Source organism: Sebastes fasciatus, chromosome 19 (genome assembly GCF_043250625.1).
Source record: "Sebastes fasciatus isolate fSebFas1 chromosome 19, fSebFas1.pri, whole genome shotgun sequence".
NCBI classification, from domain to species: domain Eukaryota; kingdom Metazoa; phylum Chordata; class Actinopteri; order Perciformes; family Sebastidae; genus Sebastes; species Sebastes fasciatus.
The window spans coordinates 4,176,253-4,198,652 of NC_133813.1; the positions used below are offsets into that span (position 1 = coordinate 4,176,253).

At 41.4% G+C, this 22,400-nt stretch overlaps 2 protein-coding genes across 2 annotated transcripts in view; one reads left to right on the plus strand and one right to left on the minus strand.

Moving 5' to 3' along the window:
- The first annotated feature begins 611 nt into the window (after nucleotides 1-611).
- Nucleotides 612-5,610, plus strand: LOC141757020 (proteinase-activated receptor 3). The gene is made up of 2 exons (XM_074617173.1): nucleotides 612-873; nucleotides 3,602-5,610. The coding sequence occupies exons 1-2, from the start codon at nucleotides 807-809 to the stop codon at nucleotides 4,672-4,674; spliced, it is 1,140 nt and encodes a 379-aa protein (XP_074473274.1). The 5' UTR covers nucleotides 612-806; the 3' UTR covers nucleotides 4,675-5,610.
- A 3,418-nt stretch (nucleotides 5,611-9,028) lies between these two features.
- The window catches only part of LOC141757014 (synaptic vesicle glycoprotein 2C-like), a 46,430-nt gene continuing 33,058 nt past the window's right edge, over nucleotides 9,029-22,400 (minus strand). The window contains exons 5-13 of the mRNA XM_074617164.1: nucleotides 20,918-21,051; nucleotides 20,056-20,145; nucleotides 19,846-19,956; nucleotides 19,662-19,750; nucleotides 17,858-18,022; nucleotides 15,871-16,004; nucleotides 13,881-14,084; nucleotides 13,603-13,762; nucleotides 9,029-13,421 (exon numbers count right to left, since the gene is read on the minus strand). Of these exons, the coding sequence (XP_074473265.1) occupies nucleotides 13,238-13,421; nucleotides 13,603-13,762; nucleotides 13,881-14,084; nucleotides 15,871-16,004; nucleotides 17,858-18,022; nucleotides 19,662-19,750; nucleotides 19,846-19,956; nucleotides 20,056-20,145; nucleotides 20,918-21,051 (1,271 nt within the window). The 3' untranslated portion in view covers nucleotides 9,029-13,237. The remainder of the gene's footprint in view (nucleotides 13,422-13,602; nucleotides 13,763-13,880; nucleotides 14,085-15,870; nucleotides 16,005-17,857; nucleotides 18,023-19,661; nucleotides 19,751-19,845; nucleotides 19,957-20,055; nucleotides 20,146-20,917; nucleotides 21,052-22,400) is intronic.

Here is a 22,400-nt window from a genome sequence, read left to right on the forward strand (position 1 = left end):
TTCCTCGCTTACCCAGTGTCACAATTCTGCGCATTACCTCACTCCACATCCATCCAGGCATCAGACACAAACATCCCAAAGTTTACTAATGGGCCACATTCACATTTAACACATGGCAATTTAGGGGTTGAATTATTATTATTATTATAATTATCATCATTACTTACTTTATTTGACAGGGACAGTGCCTATTGATAACATTTCTGAAAATATGCCAGATTTAGCCAGAAGGGTTAAAACACAGACGTAAGGAATAAAAGCATTGAAAATACAATCAATGATAAAAGCAATGAAAAATAAATATGCATATATGAACAGAGCCTGCAGTACTTAGAGACAAGAGAGACAGTTCTTATAACACGCAGCATCAACAGACAGGTATTTCAGGATATTTCAGTCCAGCAGTAGATAGACAATAGATATTGTAAAACAGTGAAGGTGAAACATTATATGGTGAAGGTTAAAGTAAATAAATAGGTTATGGTAAAAATATGTGTCACTTTTGAACCTCATAAAACAGAGGGAAGTGCAATAGATAGATAGAGAGACACAGATCATGTGTGGAGGTGTTACATCAGAAGATCACTCTGTGCATGTTAAAACAGAAACCAAAGAGAAACCACATTCCTTTTTTTTAACTCTGCAGCTTTGGGGCGGTGTTGTTGTGACTTCATTACGCCCACAGAGACAGAGCAGCAGCAGCAGACAGAGGTGACACCGAGTGGCAATGAAGTGTGTGGCTGAGTGTTCAGTACACCAGAGAGAAGTGAGATTTAGGAGTGCTGTTTATAAACGATAAGATTAAAATGGGGAAGCTTCTTCTATTTTTCCTCGTTTTGGTTCTCTGTCTGAGTGGTACTCTTCAGAAGAAAGGTAAGAGATGCTGATGGAAGATTAGTTTACATTTCTTTTATCATGTATTACTTTACAATGAACTTATTCTGACATATCTTGAACACTTGGAGTGATTTGCTGATAGTTCTCAGTGAAGTAAATGAAGTGATCTTTGATTGAGTTGATTTCTAAATTAATGTGGAATCAGCAGTGGTGGAAAGTAACTAAGTACATTTACTCAAGTACAAATGTGAGTTGTACTTGAGTATTTCCATTTTCTGTTACTTCACTTCTACTCCACTACATCTCAGAGGTTAATATTGTACTTTTTTACTCCACTACATTTGTCCGAGAGCTTCAGTTACTTTTCAGATTACAGTTTTTCATCCCCTTCTTGTCCAGTGAAAACCAGATGTCTCCAGATGTGTTGATGTTGAATGTTTGTGATGAACTGAAGGATGAATTGATCCTTTACATGTTGAGAAAGTCCTCCTTCTTCAGCTAAATAAACTCTTTAAAAAGCCTCTTGGATCAGCTAGAAAATGCATCGTCACAAAGCTGAAAACAGTTTGTTTTTCTGACTTTTTAGAGAAACGTGGTTCAAACAGGACAGCGACGCTACAAACATATGATGATCTTATAAACCATGATGCAATGCTGTAGATTAAACTAGCCAACAGGATATAAAGGAGTTAAAAAGCAACATAGACATTAATGCAGAAGTAAATATCAATCCAGAAACATCAGATATAATAGTGTAACATGACTGGGTGGGGACAGGGAACATTTTATTGCACAATGACTTCATTATTGCTGACAATACTTAAGAATCTGAACACTCCTTCAGTTACTGGAAACACATGCTACAACTTGCACAGTGGTTGCTTTCACTGTTTCACATCAACTATTACGACACATTTGACTGTTGGTCGGGCAGAACTGAAGGCGTCACTTTAGGTTTTAGGAGTTTAAGTGTTCTGCTATTTTCCAGCTGATTAGACTGTTATCAGGTCATTAAATGGGCGTTATTAGTGGTTATAAGGTTCATAGATGTGGGTCAGAAGGGCATTGCTACAATTATTTGTCTGGACTGTGTCACCCATTGTTTTTTTTGCAACCAGAAGTGACACAAGAGGGTGGAGATAAGTAGAGCGCTGAATAAGACAGTGTTAGGCGACCAATATGTTAATATTAACTGTAAAAGGGGTTAAAGTTCATGTAACAATGTCTATTTATTATCTATTTGTTTTCTCTTATCTATTTTATTGCTATTTATTTTATTTTATTAACTTATTTGCTGTTCTTCACCGACCTCTGTTTGTCAGTTCTACTGGTCTGTGATTGACATAACATTTTGGATGGTTGTCTGGATGTTGTCTTTGTGTGTTTGTGGGGTAAGCTGTGAATTGAATTGCCCTTCTTGGGATCAATAAAGTTGTCTGAATCTGAATCTGAGTTCTAAGACGAAAACACGGACAACTCCCAGACCGGACAACGCCGTGGTAACGACCTGTCAATCACAAGGTAGCCCCGCCCTAAAGCATCCCCTGCTTTATGGTCTATCTGACTCCAAATGGGACCATAATTTACTAAATGAACATCATGCTGTATTGAAGAAGACTTGAAACTAGCGATTGAGATCATAAACTCATGTTTACAATGTTTACTGAGGTAATAAATCAAGTGAGTAGTAGGATCATTTTCTCATAGACTTCTATACAATCAGACTTCTTTTTGCAACCAGAGGAGTCGCCCCTGGCTGGCTGATAGAAAGAATGCAAGTTTAAGGCTCTTCAGCATTGGCTTCACTTTTCAGAAGGTTGCCGCCTGGTTTTATCATCGATTCACATAGTAGATCACCGAAAGAAGGAGTAAAAGAAGACAAGCTTTCACTTTTACAATGTAGTAGGTGTAGCAGTGCCCTACTGACCCACATCTATGAGGCTTAAAACCGCTGATGATGAGATTTAAAGAGCTGACAACAGTCGAATCGAGGGCATTATCTGACATTTTATCAGGCGGCAACCTCCGGGTCTGTAAAGTGAAGCCAATGCTGAAGTGTCTTAAACTTGCATTCTTTCTACCAGCCAGCAGGGGGCGACTCCTCCGGTTGCTAAAAGAAGTCTGATTGTATAGAAGTCTATGAGAAAATGATCCTACTACTCACTTGATTTATTTCCTCAGTAAACATTATAAACATGAGTTTATGGTCTCAATCACTAGTTTCAAGTCTTCTTCAATACAGCATGATGTTCATTTAGTAAATTATGGTCCCATTTAGAGTCAAATAGACCATAAAGCAGGGGATGCTTTAGGGCGGGGCTACCTTGTGATTGACAGGTCGTCACAACGGCGTTGTCCGGTCTGGGAGTTGTCCGTGTTTTCGTCTAAGAACTTTTTCACAGTGTGTTTTCTGTTCATGAAAGTTAATTATAACCTTTTTGGTCGCCTAAAACTGTCAGTCGTACTTATAGCTCCACCCTCTCGTGTCACTTCTGGTTGCAAAAAAAACAAGATGGCAACGGCCGAAATGCCGAACTTGCGGCTTCAAAACCGTAATCCACCAACTAATGAGTGACGTCACAGTGACACACACTTCTCAAATACAGTCTATGCATTTTATACACAAAACGATTAATCAAGGAAATAATCCAAATTTGAATCACTAATGAAAATAATTTGATTTGTTTGTTGCTGTCTGATAAGGAGTATAATGAGTCTTGTGAATAACATCATTAACTTTTGTATTTTCTTGTTTGTGTTGCAGGGAAAAGGAGAAACAAAAAGCGGAGTAACAGCTCTGAGATTGTGCCCAGAACATTTTTTGCGAACCTAGACACCGAACAACCGACCGACAACATTTTTGATGTCCTGAATGAGACAAAAGCTCCCGTTTCATCTCATTCCCTTCCAGCGCTGCGGTCCCTAAGCAACAGCACAGCCGAGTACCTCCGCGGCGCTCTGAGCACGCGGGTCATCCCCATCATTTACATGTTGGTCGTTGCTGTCGGGATCCCAGCCAACGTCGCCATCTTGTGCATGCTGGCCTCTAAAATTAGGAAGGTGTCCTCGGCCATCCTCTACTACAGCCTGGCCGTCTCCGACCTCCTCCTCCTCCTCTCCCTCTTCTTCAAGGCTCACTACCATTTCTATGGAAACGACTGGGTGCTCGGAGAGGCTGCCTGCCGAGTGGTCACGGCCTGTTTCTATGGCAACCTCTACTGCTCGGCCCAGACGCTGGCCTGCATCAGCATCAAGCGCTACCTGGCCGTGGTGCACCCGTTCATGTACAAAAGTCTCCCCAAGAGGGCGTTCACCGGCTGGGTCAGCGTGGCGGTCTGGGGCGTGTTTGGTGCCGCCGTCGTCCCCGAGCTCCTCGTCAAGCAGAGCTATTGGCTCCCTGAGGTGAAGCTTACCACCTGCCACGACGTCCTGCCCCGGAACTCGGACTCCCACGTCTTCTTGCTCTACTACAACCTGTTTCTGACCATCTTCGGCCTCTTTGTGCCGCTGGTGGTCACGGTCGTGTGCTACGCAAGAATCGTGCGCGAGCTCAACCGATCGCACCACGACTGGACGATGTACATCAAGGCCAGCTCCCTGGTGTTGGTCATCTTCCTGGTGTGTTTCGCTCCCGCTGGCGTCTTGCACTTCCTCCACTATGTGCAGCTGTTTGCAGACGGAACGGAGAGTTTGTACGTGCACTTTAAAGTGGCGGTGTGTTTGTGCTGCCTCCATGCCTGTCTCGACCCCTTCCTCTTCGCCCTCATGTCCAAGTCTGCCGGCTCCAGTCTTTACCTCAGGGGCTTTAAAGGAAAGACCCTGAGCCTGTCTGTCTGAGAGAGAGAGAGACCTGTACGTGAGAGTTTCTCTGTGGCTGGAATCCAAAGAGAAAGCAAAACTGTGTATATGATAAACGGACTTCTTGTTGTATTAAATGTGCTCTCTCTGCAAGTAGAATAAATTATTATTTTTACATACAGTTTTCTTGTGTGAGTCCGTGTCAGAGGGAGGGAACGAGAAGACAGATGGTCAATATGTTTATGTATGTTTATGTTTGTAAAAATGAAAACAAAGCACGCATTTATTCATTTACATGTATATATTATACACATGATTGTTCGGGTTGTTCTCATGCACCGTTTTTAGCTATACCTACGAAAATAATGCACTGTAATTCGTATTAGTCCCACGAATTAACTGTTTATTAACTGTTCGTGTCCCGTGTGAAACCAGAAGTCAACGTTGATTTGTCACGTAACTTACGCACTTCCGAAGTCAAATCGCGATCTTCTCCTACACATAACTAACCAGTTTTATTGCCTAAACTTAACCAAATTGATGTTTTCCTAAGCCTAGCTAAGTAGTTTTCTTGCCTAAACCTAAGGAAGTTGTTACCTGTGATGACGGATGTTTATTTTGAAAAGACTGTATGCATGTAACGAGTGGAAATTGACACGTGTTGCTGGACATTCGTAGGAAAACAAACACAAAAGGAGGCCTAATTTTTTGTAAGATATGAACCGTTGTATGAGAATATGTTGGATTGTTAATGATCTTGTTTTCTGGTTTAACAACAGCAGTCTGTGTTGTTTTAATGTTCTCATTCTGTAGAATTTTCAGGGGAAAAGTAACAAAAAAATATTTAAGTTGAAGTCTTCCTGTGACATTTATGCTTGAAATGTATAACAGACAAGGAATAACATGAAATAGACTCTTTTGTGCCTTCCTGTTCTCATTATGGAGCTGTGATGATTAAAACTCAACTATGTCTAAGCTATGTTGTGTTCAATGTTTACTTCATTTAATTTGTTTGCTATTCCTAAAGCCAAACTAAATGTACAATTAATACAATTTAGAGCCTTAATGTATATAATAGTTTCAGCTATAGTGCTTTATGTATCTTATCCTTGGATCTCCTCAAGAGGATGTTAATCATTAACCTCCACCGGGGGGGTGTTGGCATTTCCTGTGACAGGATGTAGAATGACACACACATACCATCACCAGACACATATAGAACTGGAAAAAACAGGTTCCTCAAATGAGCTGTATGTCACTTTATCTGTATGGAAACAAACATGAAGAGTGTCGCTATACTGAGGTGTTGTTGAGGCTCAGTGGTGGTCTGAGGGACGGGGAAAAAGTATGAAGGGCAGCTTATATGGCACTGCAATGTGTTTTATCCACTGAAAGGGCACCCTAGATGACACTTTTTAAAATTGTCATCTAGGGTGACAATTTCTCTGTCCTGTGCTGTTTGAGCTTTCCTTCTGTCAACCCCTCAGAGAGCTGTTTCATTAAGAAAAGCCTGTATTGAATGAGCTTAATGAGTCAGTCTGTCTCATAAATATTTGTTTACTGACTCATATTTCAGCTGAAATGTATCAGAGCTGCAGATGAGTTTGAACCTGTCAGCAGCCGCTGATGGAGCTCACTCTCATGTTTTGGAAACACTGGATTACAATACATTATTAAGAGATTACAAACTATTTAAAATTAACAAAATATTATAGGGTTTTAATTGTTTTTCTGGCTTTTAAAGGGACTATTTGTAACTTTCAGAAATGCTTCTTAACAGCGACACCTGTGACCGTGAAATCAACGAAAGTCAGTGTCGGGCTCGTGCTTGTGCTCGCTCTAAATGGACATGAACGAGCATCGCTCAAAACAGTGAGGCGACACACGTCAGCTAAAAGCACAATATCACTCTATATTTCAGCTGCTTGGTAGTAATGTTAGCTGACCAGACGAAGGTCTCTCCATGAATCAATGCTGATACTGTGTTTGCTTCTCCTGCCTCAGCCCAGGCTTCAGCAGCGGGGCTCCCCAGCGAGAAACTCGTATCCCTCCGCCCGCAGCCGGAGAGAGCAGGAAGACACCGGCAACCGGTCGGTAACGAGACGGTAACGTTTCTCTCTGTGGAGCCCCGTTACTTCCCAGGACATGGGAAACCTCTGTTGGTCTGGAGGAGCTGCAGCATTTATTTCTGCACAAACGTCCACTCTACATTCACTAGATATTCTCAGAGCTAAACTAACTCTTCTGCAGTGTGGAGTGAGCGCGCGTTCACGTCTAGAGGTGGAACGAGCTGAGCGAGAACGCGCGCGCTGTCTGAGTGAAGGTGAGCAGACGAGACAGCGGCCACACGCGAGCGCGCATATGCGAGCGCGTATGTGTGCCGACCCGCTACATTTATACGCTTAGAAAGTTACAAACAGTCCCTTTAATTTGAGCCAATCATATCTTTCACATTTTTTGTCATATTAGTTGAAATTCTCATTAGATCCTGACAAAAATCAATAAATCAAATGCCCTGACAAAAACAAAAGGTATCTCTGGCTGTCACAGGACTGTAATAAACCCGTCATCATCATTTCATTCATTAAAATATAAAAGACATATCAATTAATGTCACATTTTATCAATTAATTAATGGCTACATTTATTTTTAATTTTATTTTTGCTACATTTAATGACATATTTATTTATTTATTTATTTATTTATTCATTAATTCATTTATTTTTTATTTTGGCAGGTTCCGTCCTCCATCCAAATCTTCTAAAATTAGGCTCCATAACAGTCTTTGAATAACTCATAAAACCTGATGGACATACATACATACATGTCGGAGCCTGTCTTGGTTAATTCTGTATAAACGTTGCCCTCTGCTGGTGTGAATGGATACAGCAATATTTGGACAATAAAAGGCCCACAGCTGTTCAAATGAAACTCTTTATTCAATATGTAGACACCAGAGGAATCCACCTTTACTCTGCATTCACTTGAGCCTTTTCTTATCAAAATAAATCATATCAAGGACAGGTAATAGTTTTTACACACACCTCCACATTGATTGTTCCACAGCAGAGGTGTTCAAATCTGAAAGTCACAACTCAGCGACTTCACCATGATTACGCAGATTTGACCGCCCCTGCTGGATAACATCTTGTAGTACATACAGTCATCTCACCACTAGCATGCCCTTTCACAATCAACTCAGTATAACGAACACACCTGTCCACGACGAATCTGACAACACACGAGAATGATACATTCACCTTTGACCCCCGGGAATCACATGTCTGTTTCCCCTCCCCAGCAGAGGAACAGCGAAGAAGACACCAACATGGAAATAATGCACACACAACAGAAGGACTTCAGTAACAAACATGCAGGATTTGGAAACAGTGATGTTTGTTCAGCACGGGTGGAGGTGACGATGCGGACGAGCAGAGAGAGAAAGCATCAAACATCAGGAAACCAGATGTTGAAATAGTTGCATTTCAGTTAAAAAAAAAAGTAATTTTAAAAGGAAATAGCTGCATGTAGGAGGTCGTGTACTGCACAAATTTGCTTTCCAGAGTAAGAAATATGGCAACAGAACATCACAGACTGTATCTTGACACTAAATATCAACGTCGTAAAACCGATTAAAAAATAACTGATGCTGTACTTTTGTGTTATTTGACTTTTTTGTATGATTGAACAACCTTTTTTATTTTACAAATTACCTATTTAAACACTGTAGCAGCAAGAGTTCCATTCATTAGAGGTTTTAAAGGCTCTATTCACCCAAATCACAAAAAAACATTCTCAAACAAACTCATTCAGCTCAGTTGGCATCTCGCCACGCAGGTAGTTTTAGTTTTATGTGTCTAAGATATCGGTCTCGGAGATTTCTGCCTCTACCTCATTACAGTCATTTTGTTTGTGGTGATCACAGCATTGAAAACTGAAATGTGTCTTTCCAGAAACACCGTGCCAGATACTCTTACAGACCTCAATCTGAACAGTTTTCACTGGATCTACTTTCTGATGAGGTAAATAGTCCCCTGGTCTCCTAGAAATTAGGCTCCCTTACAGCAAAACTGCATTGTCAATTATGTTTTGAGGGAATGTTTTTTCTCCTGGATTACGTTTGTATTTGACGTATCACAAATCAGCCCGTTCGTATGAAACGGTGTGTGAATGCCACAATAATGCGCAATAAGAACGCCTTTCTTGTGTTTGGCGTGTCATTTGTACGCCATGTAGTCTGTACTGACTGCAATGTAAACACTCCGCTTAAATATGCTACGCTCAGAGCTAGTGACGTAGAATAAGAAGCGAGAAAGACCGCTCATGGCGGGTGGGAGGGGAGGATGGAGGTGGATGGGTACAACAAACACAGGGAGGTTTCTGTATGCCTTTCTTGTGTTTGGCGTGTCATTTGTATGCCATGTAGTCTGTACTGACTGCAATGTAAACTCTCCGCTTAAATATTCTATGCTCAGAGCTAGTGACGTAGAATAAGAAGCGAGAAAGACCGCTCATGGTGGGCGGGTGGGGAGGATGGAGGTAGATGGGTCCAACAAACACAGGGAGACCGGTGTTTTGTTTTATAATTTACGTTAGTGACGTTTGCCACGTTTTTTAGAGACATTGTAATTGTTTTCTGTTCTGATGTTACGTTGTTTCCGTACATATTTAACTTAGTTTTCACTTATTTTAAGCCCAACCATGACAGTTTTCCTAAACCTAAGTGAGTGGGTTTTGTTGCATGGCGTACAAATGTATGAAGCAACGTACAAATGAAATGCGATAAACCTAAAATGCTGTATGAATGCTACGATAATGCGCAAGGCATTTAGTGTGCAATAAAAACATCTTTCTTGCTTTAGGCGTGTCATTTGTACGCCATGTAGTCTGTACTGACTGCAATGTAAACACTCCGCTTAAATACGCTACGATCAGAGCTAGTGACGTAGAATATTAAGCGGGAAAGATCACTCATGGTGAGGAGGTGGATGGGTCCAACAAACACAGGACTTTCAACCAGGAGACTGGTGTTTTGTTTTGTGAGATACGTTTGTGACGTTGTTTCTGTATGTATTCTACTTAGTTTACATACTTATTTTAAGCCCAACCATGACAGTTTTCCTAAACCTAAGTGAGTGGGTTTTGTTGCATGGCAACAAATAGTACAAACGTATGAAGCAGCGTACAAATGACATGCGATCAGCGTAAAATGCTGTATGAATGCCACGATAATGCGCAAGGCATTTAATGTGCAATAAAAACATCTTTCTTGCTTTAGGCGTGTCATTTGTACGCCATGTAGTCTGTACTGACTGCAATGTAAACACTCCGCTTAAATACGCTACGATCAGAGCTAGTGACGTAGAATATTAAGCGAGAAAGATCACTCATGGTGAGGAGGTGGATGGGTCCAACAAACACAGGACTTTCAACCAGGAGGTGTTTTGTTTTGTGAGTTACATTTGTGACGTTGTTTCTGTATGTATTCTACTTAGTTTACATACTTATTTTAAGCCCAACCATGACGGTTTTCCTAAACCTAACAGAGTGGTTTTGTTGCCTCAACCTAACTGCGGACGTTACCGTAGTTTTGTTGCATGGCGTACAAGTGACACGCAAAACGTCTGAAATGCATCCTCATGACACACAGAACGTTCATGTAATGTCGTGCTATTTATACGCCTTCCTGTGAGATCAGGTTGCACAAATGTTTATTCAAAGTCTGCGTAAAGTCTGTGTAAAGGCAAAATCGGGGTCAATGAATCGGTCAAACATAGGACTTTTACCCAGGAGACTGGTGTTCATGTCCTGTGTGATACCAAAACTAATGTACTTACGTTATCCCAAAACATGATCTTTCACTAAACCTAAGCAAGTCGTTTTGTTGCCTAAACCTAAACATAATTGGGAATGCAGTTTTGAAACGGCGAAAGCGCCACAAGCGGTTAAAACGTACAATATTCTGGCAACTGGTTTTAACCAGGACACTTTTTCTAGAAAGATACGTTGCAGTCCAGACTGAAATATTTCAACAACTATTAGATGTACAAACATTCATGGCCCCTAGAGGATGACTTTAGTGTCTCGATGAGGTCCACATTTGATATCTGCGTGGCGAGTAAATATGTTTTTTTTGTAATTTGGGTGAACTGATCCTTTAAGCATGGCTTTTAATTTCACTTTATCATGTGGTTCAAATCCTCCAAAAACACCCAGTTCCCTGGTATATAAATCAAAACAAAAAAAGGTTCTACATATTGTATGAGACGGCCACTGGATCTTATAAGGGTTTGTCTGGACACACACACTCATACACTCACACACACTGCAGTATCAAGAGATGAGAGACGAAATAAAACGCAGGACAGAGCAGCAAAGCTTCCAGCAAAGGTTTGGAAGGAGAGACGGGCTCAATGGAGAGAGAGAGAGGCACGACATTTGAGAAAGGCCTTTGAGTTTTGGGGGGGAGCAGCAGCAAGGCAGGAGGAGATAAACAGAGCAAGAGGACAAGACACTATGAGGAAAACCGAGACGGAAAAGATTATAACAGCAGAGTATAAATTCTTCTTGACAAGATCGGATTGCAACGGAGAGCAAAGCCCTTCGTGGTGAGCTCGGCGCCACGAGACGAACACGACACGGACACGAGAGAGGGAGAGAGGAAGCATTCAGACAAAAGGTTTCCAATCTCAAAAGTCTCTTACTGTAAAAAGCAGAAAATGTAAACTTCTTTTTCACTTTAGAAATGTAGCTGCTGAAGTTGCCGGTTTTGACTAAACTACTTTGTCGTTATTTATTTTTTTTATTTTTTATTATGGCCTTGTCATTCTTGCAAATCGCAGCAAAAGGCTTGAACGTCGTCAACCGTGAGAGGAATACTGATCACAGGTGAAACAGAGGATGAAGCACCTTCCATTTCTGGCCTTCACACATATAAAAGCACACTGGTGGAGCAATAAATAAGATTAATAAATTAATAAATATACAGATGTAAACAATCACACAAACGACTGTTATAAAATGATTTGAACTTAAAGGAATAGTTTGACATTTTGTTGAACTTTACAGACTTATTAGCTGAGCTTAGCATAAACGTGGAAAGCAAGATACGACGTGTTAATCAGGGAGCTTTAGAGGTGCTTAAGCTTTGGGCAAAGCCAGGCAGCCTGTAGCTATACCTACGAAACGTAATGCACTGTAGTTCGTATATATATCCTACAAAATCTATTTGTATGTAATCCACGTAATCGTGAACCAGGAAGTATAAAGAGCGACAAACGGCGTGTAGGGAGGAGTTCAGGGTGGACGGGTGGGTCCAAACACATCAGACTTTCGCCCAGGAGACCGGTGTCCATATCCACGTTGACTTATTTGTCACGTAACTTCCGTACTTAAAGGTCCAGTGTGTAGGATCTGGCGGTATCTAGCGGTGAGGTGAGGCGATTGCAACCAACTGAAGCCTTTCCCGTGTGCAAAGCGTGTTGGAGAGCTACGGTGGCCGACGCGAAAACGCGAATGGACCTCTCCAGAGCCAGTTGGAACAGAGCCAGTATGTAGAGTGTGTGTGTACGTGGGAAGTGAGTGGTGAAGCAAGAGAGAGAGAGCGGCGGAGTAACGTCATCGAGTAACGTTTTACTCCGACCCAAGCAGGAAAGGTTAACAGTGTTTGGTTTGTCCGTTCTGGGCTACTGTAGAAACATGGTTATGCAATAGATGTCCCTAATTGTTACACACTGTTCCTTTAAGTAACGCCTCTTCCAACATCTTTTCTTAAACCTAAATAAGTATTTTTGTTGTCTAAAACTAACAAAGTATTTCAAGCGTAGTTATTTTAACCCAAACCACGATCTTTTCTTAAACCTAACTGAGTTGTTTCCTGTGAAGACGGAAGTTTATTTTGAAAAGACTGTATGCATGTAACGAGCAGAAATCGACACGTGTTGCTGGACATTCGTAGGAAAACGCACGAAAAATGAGGAATAACTTTTTGTAAGATATCATACGAACCGTTGTATGAGGATACGTTCAGCCAGGCTAGCTTTTTCCCCTGCTTCCAGTCTTTAAACTAAGCTAAGCTAAGCAAAGCTAAGCGGCTGCTGTGGCTTTAAATAAGCGTATTTCCCACAATGTCAAACTATTCCTTTAATCTGAGCAGGATTTGGAAGGGAAGGTTGTGTGAAGTCCAAGCCTTTTGCAGTGTTGACACATGCATTTGTGGGCTGCATGTGTGAAACAGCTAATGAGCTGCTGATATACAGAGTTTTTATCACCACTTGTCTCTGAACAGTTCCTACAGGAATGCCCAGAGCTCTGGCAACCAGCCGCTGACACATTTTTTTTCTTTGATTGTAGTGTTTAAACTCTTTATATCTACAGCTCATAGTTAAGTCATTGTGCTGTATTATTTACCAAGTGTTTCACTCAGACATAACAGAATAACAATCACTTGTTCTGCACTTGTTAGTCAACATTATTCACCAAATAATAAATACAAGAATGATGGCAGCAAAGCTTTCAGTGATAATCAAATAAATCACAGTCCATGAATGGATGGTTATTCAGTAAACACCTGGTAAACAACACGCCGGTCAGTGTCGAGGTTTACATGAGGACATTGGCGCGTGTGTCTGGCAGTCGGAGCCCCACCAGCCCGCCGCCAACCAACACAGACGACGCCATCAGGATGGGGATCGCCTTGGTGATGCCAACCAACGAGCCAAAGATCAGGTTGCCCATTACTGCTGCCAGCTTACACATGGCGTTACAGAAGCCAAAGCCAGTGCCCCTGAAAACAAGGAAGACACAAAGGACAGAGTCAGAACCCGAAGTAGTCGCGAGGCTGCACCGACCGTCGGCTTGGTGTGTCAGGATCCTTACATGCAGTGGAGTATTTTCACAGTGTGGTATGCAGTACTGTTACATAAGGGTACATTGTGTAAGACTGAGTACCCCCTGTATGCACTCACCTCCTGTCTGTTGGGTAGAGCTCCGTGGTGACCACATCCAGGGAGTTCCAGGCGGAGATACTGAGGCCGTTGTAGAGGCAGAGCATGAAGATCATCATGGACTCGCTGGTGCCGAACCAAAGGAAGAAGCAGCTGATGCCTGAAAGCACCATGGAGCCTCCTGCAGGACACAACACCACACGGCTTTTATAAAATAATCACTTCACCAGAGGTCACTACAGATACACCAACATCAGCCGGAGAACAGGCTGCTATTCATGGAGGATGTTATGTCGTACCTAACATGCTAAGACGTCCTATTTTGTCCATGAGGAGGGCGGAGACGATGTTTCCGGGCAGCACAGCCAGCGTTCCCAGGAAGTTGACGAAGTAGACCCAGTAGGCGCTGTAATCATCGTCGAACGTCATCTGACAGCCTGTCTTGTTGTGGTGGAAGGAGCTGTTGGCCACTCTGGAGTTTGTTAGTTTGGTGTCGTCGATATCTGTAAATGTGAGAGACGAGTTTAAATGATGCATTAGGGTACGTTTTTAAATCAGCCTGGCACCTTCTGTAGACTCATTTATCACAAAACTGCTCTATTTCTGTGTGTTTAAATCATTGCCACAGAATCTAAATGCTGCTATTTTAAAATCTGGATGTGTTCATTTCATTAATTATTTTTTCTGTTGGTGTTTGGTTTTATTCATTTCTATTGATGGTTTCAGACTCCTCTTAGGTTGTTTTTGAGGTGCCAGGTTGGATAACTAGGCAGATATAGCAAGAGGCTCCAAGACTCCAAGAGGGCCCAAAAGTCCCGGGTTCACTGCAGGTCAAATGGTTTTGGTAATTTGATTAATTCATCACTAAAGAGCTACTGTTAGATGGAGCAGCTTGCCTGAAAGCTTTTCTGAAAGTTTAGTTCAGAGATTTTCAACTTGAAGCACTAGGAGCAGCCACACAAAAAAGGCGAAGCACTCAGAAAAAAAGACGCTGGATGCAGCGCTTTTTCTTTAGGTTGCCGCACCGCTCTCTCCTCATTGGGAACAACTGAAAAAAGATGCTGGCGTTCAGAAAAAAATGCTATAAGCTATGGACACAGGCCTTTAGCTGATCTTTTTTGCAATGGCTTTCAGGGGCTCTGTCTCTTATCTCTGTTATTATTCCATCTTAGAAATACTATTGTCTAGTTTTCTATTGTCCCGTCTAACTGTCTGCAAGAAATAAAGATATTTCCCAAAATGTCAAACTGTTCCTTTAATCTCGATGTGGCTTTCTGGTTTAATGCATTCTTTTATTTGATTCATAAAAATAAGCCTCATCAACTGTATGCATAGAATACTAACAGCATATACGAACTATTCTGTCTGTTGGCTCTCTCTCTAAATAGAAAAAAGGTTTATTAATAAACTTCAGCAGCTGCAGCAGAAAGAAAAACACTCCCAGCTCTCACCTCTGCTCTTCATGACGCACTCCTCCCTCCCTCCCTCATCCTGTCTCTCCTCGTTTCTCTTTATCCTCTGCTCTCTAGAGACTCATTGCTGGGGGCAAAGAGACTTCATTTCCCATGGGGCTTTACCAGCAACCTGACGTGCCCTTACTTTTTCCACGTTCAGCGTTTTTCCTGAGTGCTGGAGGGAACTATTTTTCCACCCTGCGCTCCCACAAGGTCTGATTCAGCTCCACTTCCTCTCACAACATTTCAAACGTCTGCCCTGCGCTCCCTTTTATTCCTGCTTGTGTTTCTGTCAGCGCCAAAATGATTGGGTTGCACTTTTATAACATAGCCTGGATATATTAAAGGTATTTGATGTTTCATATGCTTCTGCAGATGCCTTGGTTCCAATATATGAAAACAAAACATGCTGTGATGAAGTGAATAGGAAAAAGCTCACATTTAGAAGTTCAAAATTCAGCTTTGCAAGGATCTAAAACACCATATACAATATAAAGCATCCCTCCAGGAGTGTTTGTGTGGTTAGAAATTGTCATTTTCAGTGCTGTGCAGCCGAGCCCGGCTCAGTTTCTTTGTTAACTACAGTCGCCTGAGTTCAGAAAGGCAATCTGTGCCGGGGCAGAGAGGTTAAGCAGTAATTTAGTGGCATAATAAAGCAAAGCCATAAATGCTTTCTTCCCCAGAAGCTTGGACGTTAGACCCAAAATGAACTGTCAGAAAGAGACAGAGAGACTGAGTGAGACTTATGTGTAAGCCACCTACAGTATAATAGGATTTTCTAGAGGAGGAACTGTGTGCTCTGAATGTGGCTGAAGCTCTGCCGGTGGAGACTCACCCGTGTTGTAAAAGAAGGAGTCCACAAAGGTGCAGTTTTTAAAGAAGGAAACTATGGAGGTGACATCTTCGAAGTAGCAGTTGATGAAAGACGAGTCGATGAATGTGACCGCCTTGAACTTCATACTGATGAACCTGAGAGGAGAAGAAGAGATGGAGGTGGCAGGAGGACGTTAATATATGTAAAAAGGATGATAAGAATGAACCATTAAAGCAGGATTGACAGGGATTGGAAAGCAAAGGTGTTCATACTGAATTAATTACCTTCTTATTATTAAATGCTAAATGGATAGTTTAAAATAAAAAAGGATAAAAATCAAACCAACAGAACCATCATTCTTCCTCCTTGTCAAAACCTGGTGCCTACATTACCCACAATGCAACTCGACCGCTAACAGATCAGAGATGAGCAGCAGGCTACAGAGGTAAGATGATCTCACTTCTTTCTACTTCCACACCTTCAGTCTTCAGATCCAAACAACGCTGCCTCAAGTGACATCACTTAAGGCAATTTAATTTGATTCCATGTATCTCCCCTCTGGAGACACAAAAGGTTTTATACAATGTTTTTTTTTTCACATATACAGTAGTGGCCTCGTCCCCAACATATGTAAACAGACATTAATGTGTAAAATCAATAGAAATCCCCTTTATGGATCTTGTACAGAAATACTGTATTATAGAACAAATTCAAGGAACTTTTTTTCCATTGTATTGTACTTATATATTATATTTATAATCCCGTACATTTAAGAGGAAAATGTTGCATGTTTCTCTAATTTTATCTGATAATTTAAGATTTTACTCAACCAGCTGTGACTTTAAAATATTTCTTATATGTCATGAATACTGTAATATAACAAACAGTATACTGTAACAACCTGAAAGGGTCCATTCATAATGAGTACTTTCACTTTTGATACTTAAAGTATATTTTGCTGCTATTACTTGTCTACTTTTACAAGTAAATCTTTAAATACAGGATTTTTAATTGTCAATACAGTTTATATATAATGAAATATTGCTACTTTACTTGCTACTCAATTAGAAAATATGAGTACTTCTTCCACCTTTACTTAAAGGCAGGGTTGGTTCACCCAACAGCAATCAATAAATCAAATGCTCATACAAAAAAAAGAAAAACATTTGGTATCTGTGGCTGTCGCAGGACTGTAATAAACCCGTTCTATCATTTAATTCGGCCTGAATGTAATGATTGGACGGGCTACCTACCTGCGCCAACTCTGCACTCGTTGTTTATGTTAATAATGATATGTTTATGTTCATAATGATAATAATGGGTGAGTGGCTTTGGAGCGAGGTCTGAAGCGACGGACTGTCAGTGTTGCCGGCTTTGCAACTTTCTCTCTAGTTTTAGGGACTTTTGGAGCTGCTAGCTACTTTCATTGGAAAAGACTTGACAACACTGGGCTGGGATTTTAAAATCTAGTAACCTCTTGCAAGTTTCTCAAGATTACCGACCCCTAACTTTAACAAAGGGTCACCAGCATGTCCATCCTTTAGCACGTCTACAGTAATAGGAGTCTGTAATTGGTCTATATGATCTGCTGCATGCTGCTGTACACAGTATCACGGTATTGGTCTTGATTTAATCTCTTAATAAACGGTCTCCAGTGAGGATGGAGAAAGCATCTTCTCTCTGGCCTTTGTGTAAGGGAGAACCAGGAGGAGCAGGAAAAGATGTGAGTGTGTGGGTGAGAGAGAGAGAAAGAGAGAGAAAGAGAGATAAGGGTTTTAATTTCCTGGTGGTGGAGGAGATAAAGGAGGCAGGATTAATATTACCGACAGCAGCGTGTTGTTTGTGGGAATGACGAATAGTACTGCTATCCCACTACGGGACGAGAGGCTTTTAACCATAACACGGTGTCGAGGGAGGCTCACAGGTTGGGATCACTAGTTCTTACATCGCAGATGCTTTCATGTCTTTTTCTATTTAAATCCAAACAGTAGTCAGTTTTTTTTATTACCTGTCATTTAGAAAGAGTCCGTTTCTGTGGATCTGGTTCTCCAGGGTGAAGTTGAAGGTGAAGTCTTCGATGCGTTCGTTGTTGTGGATCTTCACTCTGGAGGCGTACTCGTCGGCCTGAAGGTGCTTGATGACGTCCGGGAACCACACAGAGAGCCCGTAGTACCTGCACACACACACACGCACGCACACACACACACACACGCGCACGCGCACGCGCACGCGCACGCGCACGCACACGCGCACGCGCACACACACACACACACACACACACACACACACAAACACACAGATGTTGTCACTGATACACAGGCCTCTATAGTTCAGCTGCTCACTGTGAATTCATTTTGAATTCTTGTGTCAAGTAGATTCGTTGTTGCTCTTTGATAAATTGATGATATGATTTCTCACCAAATATTTAGTCGCTTTTTTATGCTGTTTTCATGCTGAATGACTTAATTCCAAGAAACTTATGAGCACATCTCTGGTAAACACAAGATTTAAAGTGGTGATTTTGTGTGATTCTTTGTGGAGGAACTCAGTTTCACAGATCTGTCGATGCAGCCTGTGCATTGCCTGTCGGCACCTGTGTCCGATCTTACTTGAAGGCACTTACTCACATTGTTCCCTCCTGTCTAGATCCTTGCTTGTGTTCTATGTACTCTCAGATGTACGTCGCTTTGGACAAAAGCATCTGCTAAATGAAATTGTAGAATTGTAAATTAACTAATCGATTAGTCAAAACAATCGGAGTGACAAAGAATTTCTTTGGTCGAGGACAGCCCTACAAATATTTCACAAAGACGTGCAGATTAATTTCGCTGTGTCACTTTCTGGTGTGACCACTGGGCTTTTTTTTTTACTTTTTCTGTCTGTTTTACACACACACACATGAAAATGGTGCCTACTCCTAAATAAGCATATGTATCCGGATCACAACATAGTTTGTGGTTGAAAAAAAGTCTGAAAAAGTCCAAAAGTCTGTGATGTTTGCTGCTATTTCCTCCTCCGGATTTAACTCTTTTCATGCAGTGCAATGGCTGCAGTATCTTACATGGCTGAGCAACATATTTATAAAATAATAATCATTCATTTGAAAAGGTTGAAGGTTTTTTATTGCAGCACTACCAGCTAATGACTTTGTGACTTCATCTTAATTAACTCTCGTAACAATGCAGCTAATTGCGTGTCTGCAAATGTCAGTCTATGTGTTTGTATGTCCACGTGTAAACAGAGGATGACCTGGGTCAGGGGTCGTGGTGTAATTGGCTGCGGGTGGTGTCAGAGGTGGAGCTAGTTTATTGAGCTGGGAGGTCAAATTAAAAATGAAAGGAAAGAGTCTTTGACCTGTTTCTGTGTTGGAACAAGAAGCAGTGAGAACGACCAACGGACAAGACAAAGAAAATAACAGGATTCAAGACAATAAAAGACAAATTGAGACAAAAAATAAACACGATTTGACACAAAATGAAATTATTTCTTGTAGCCTACTTTTGTCTCTTTTTAATTATAAAAGACTTGTCCTTCTTTGGGCTAAAACTTTCCGACATGCACGCTGTAGTTCATTACAGCAGCTGGCAGAAAAAAAAGCCAGATGACACCTTCTCTCAAATAGGTTCTCTCTTTCCAATCTAACCTGTCAACATTCATCAGGAGGATAGAAGTGAGAGAGCATCTGCCTCAAGTACGTCACTGAAACTTAGCTGGAGAGTAGTGGTGACTCAGGGCGATGTATAGCATCATTTAACATGAAGGAAGCATACAATCAGAATATAGGGAAGTGTAGAAGTAGAAAAGTCTCTTACCCAAAAGACAGCGTAAACCAGACTATAGCCAGTTTTATAGTGTTGTCTTTCACTGGGTAGTCGAAGCATCTCATGAAAGTCAACCAGATCTGTTATAAAAGGGAAAAAAATACTCAATTTAAATCTTAACAACCATAATAATTCAGTATAAAACAAACCATGATAAAACAAAAACAGCCCGTACTCCTCTGAGCTCAGCCTTGATCTTGTAGAGGACCTTGAGAGCAGGGTTGGCTGACTCATTCTGCATCTCCACCAGCTCGTCCAGCTGTTTGGGGATTTTTATCCTGTTCACCTGCAGGGGGAGACACTGGTCTGTCACCTGCTGATGGCACTGCAGCAGCAGCAGCAGCAGCAGGTGAGGATGTTACAGTAGAAGTGTGGAGGTACTCACAGTGAAGACTCTCTCAGGCTCTCCGCGGGCTCGCATGTTGGTGTCATGGATGTGTTTGAGCACCATCCAGGCCTCGTCATGTTTACCCATCTAAGGGACAGTTAAGTAATATTATGCATACACATCTGGATCACCCCATTCATCCTTAAGTTGCTGCAGTTAGTCAGCCATACTCTCATCATATCATTACTCAGGTTTGCTTCTATATTTCTGAGCAAATTCACATTTATAGTAATTGCACAAGTCATATGTGCTCATGAGTTCATGAGATGAGGGTTTTCAAAGTCTGACACTGTAGCAAAATTAGCTATTAGCAGTTCCTGTTTGCAATGTACCCATGGATGTACAGACAACCATCACTGGATTACTTTGATACTGAAGAAAACTTTAAAACGTGATGATTCTCAGGTTCTGGAGGTATAAGGAGCATCTTTTTTCTTGGATTTCTAAGTGGATTTATGGACGTTTATTCAGTGGAAAGCAGAGATAAAGATATGCCAGGGAAGTGTAAGTCACACTGAATCTAAAATTATGTGTATCTTGTTTGTGTGTTCAGATTCGACTGAGTTATTACATTCATTTCCCCCATAAGCAAATGATGTAGCGCCAACTCCTGTCTGTGTTGGTGAGAGACTCTAATCAGCAGCCAGACTACAATAACTAACTCAGAACTAGCTAACTAACAGTTTGAAAACCTCTGCATTAATGCAAAGATGCAATTTGTGATATAGAAAACATTTTACTGCATTTATTGCTTTTTTATGCTCCGATATCCATAAGAATCATTATCATTGTCATTAAGAGTAGTAATGGTGCCGCTATATCATCACAGTACTGTATACTGCGTCTCTCTGTCTCTTACCTCCAGGAAGAAGCGAGGGCTCTCAGGCATAAAAGTGAGAGCTACCACTGCAGAGACGCACGGCAGCGCACACACCACCACAAACACTCTCCAGCTGTGGAACTGGTAGGCTGAACCCATGCTGAAACTCCAGCCTGCACAGAGACACACACACACACACACACACATATAGTTCAGTTCTAATGACATGAAAAGACATCAAACTTCATTTATGTCTTTTTCTTTCCGTCAAGGTTGGACGTACTGTAGGTTTTACGTTTCAGTCATGAACAAAACATACATGGTGTTTCTCTGCTACAAGCTAATGAAATGAATTAACCTGCAGGTCAACCATACTTCCCCAGTGTCACTGCTCACTCTTTCGCATCTGGAGATACATATTGTAGTTTCTCTCTCCTATTGTCTCTCTCAGTTTCACCCTGTCCTTCTCTCACCTGAATCCTTTTATTAATTGCATCAGAAATTAGAAAACCGAACCAAATCGAACGCTGAATAAGACATTTTTAGGCGACCAAAATGTTAACTTACATGAAGTGAAAACACTGTGAAAGGGTTAAAGTTGTAAGACGAAAACACAGACAACTCCCAGACTGGACAACGCCGTGGTAGCGACCTGTCAATCACAATGTAGCCCCGCCCTAAAGCATCCCCTGCTTCATGGTCTGTGGCCTGCTCAAAAGATGTTGGTTTGAACTTTTCAGCATCTCTGAGAGAGACACTTAGAGAAAAGTGTTTTGTTCATGGTTTAGATCCTGAGAGGTCTGCATTACAGAAAGTATGAGGTTTCTAATGCAATAGAACTGAAATGTTAAAGGGAACGTTCTACAGTTTGGTAGCCCTGGGATGCAAAAATTACACTGACAGTGATGGAAAGATGATGACTGATTACTGGGAAACATCACTTGACCATGTTATTACCTCCGCCAAGGCCGAAGGCCTAGGAAGGAGGTTATGTTTTCACTGGCGTTGGTTTGTTGGTTGGTTTGTTGGTTGGTTGGTTGGTTGGTTGGTTGGTTGGTTGGCTGGCTGACTGGCTGGTTTGTTGGTTTGTTGGTTGGTTGGTTGGTTGGTTTGTTGGTTTGTTGGTTTGTTGGTTTGTTGGTTTGTTTGTTGGGTTGTTTGTTGGTTTGTTTGGTTTGTTTGTTTGTTTGTTGGTTGGTTGGTTTGTTGGTGGGTTGGTTGGTTGGTTTGTTGGTTTGTTGGTTGGTTGGTTAGTTGGTTTGTTGGTTGGTTGGTTGGTTGGCTGGCTGGTTTGTTGGTTTGTTGGTTGGGTTGTTTGTTGGTTTGTTTGGTTTGTTTGTTTGTTTGTTTGTTTGTTGGTTGGTTTGTTGGTTTGTTGGTTGGGTTGTTTGTTGGTTTGTTTGTTTGTTTGTTGGTTGGTCGGTTTGTTGGTTTGTTGGTTGGTTTGTTGGTTTGTTGGTTAGTTGGTTGGTTTGTTGGTTTGTTGGTTTGTTTGTTTGTTTGTTTGTTGGTTGGTTGATGA

What these genes read in the sequence shown, in the direction of transcription:
- LOC141757020 (XM_074617173.1), top strand. Translation starts at nt 807, where the DNA reads ATGGGGAAGCTTCTTCTATTTTTCCTCGTTTTGGTTCTCTGTCTGAGT. An exon ending in TGGTACTCTTCAGAAGAAAG is followed by an intron (nt 874 to 3,601) that starts GTAAGAGATGCT and finishes TTTGTGTTGCAG; the next exon opens with GGAAAAGGAGAAACAAAAAG.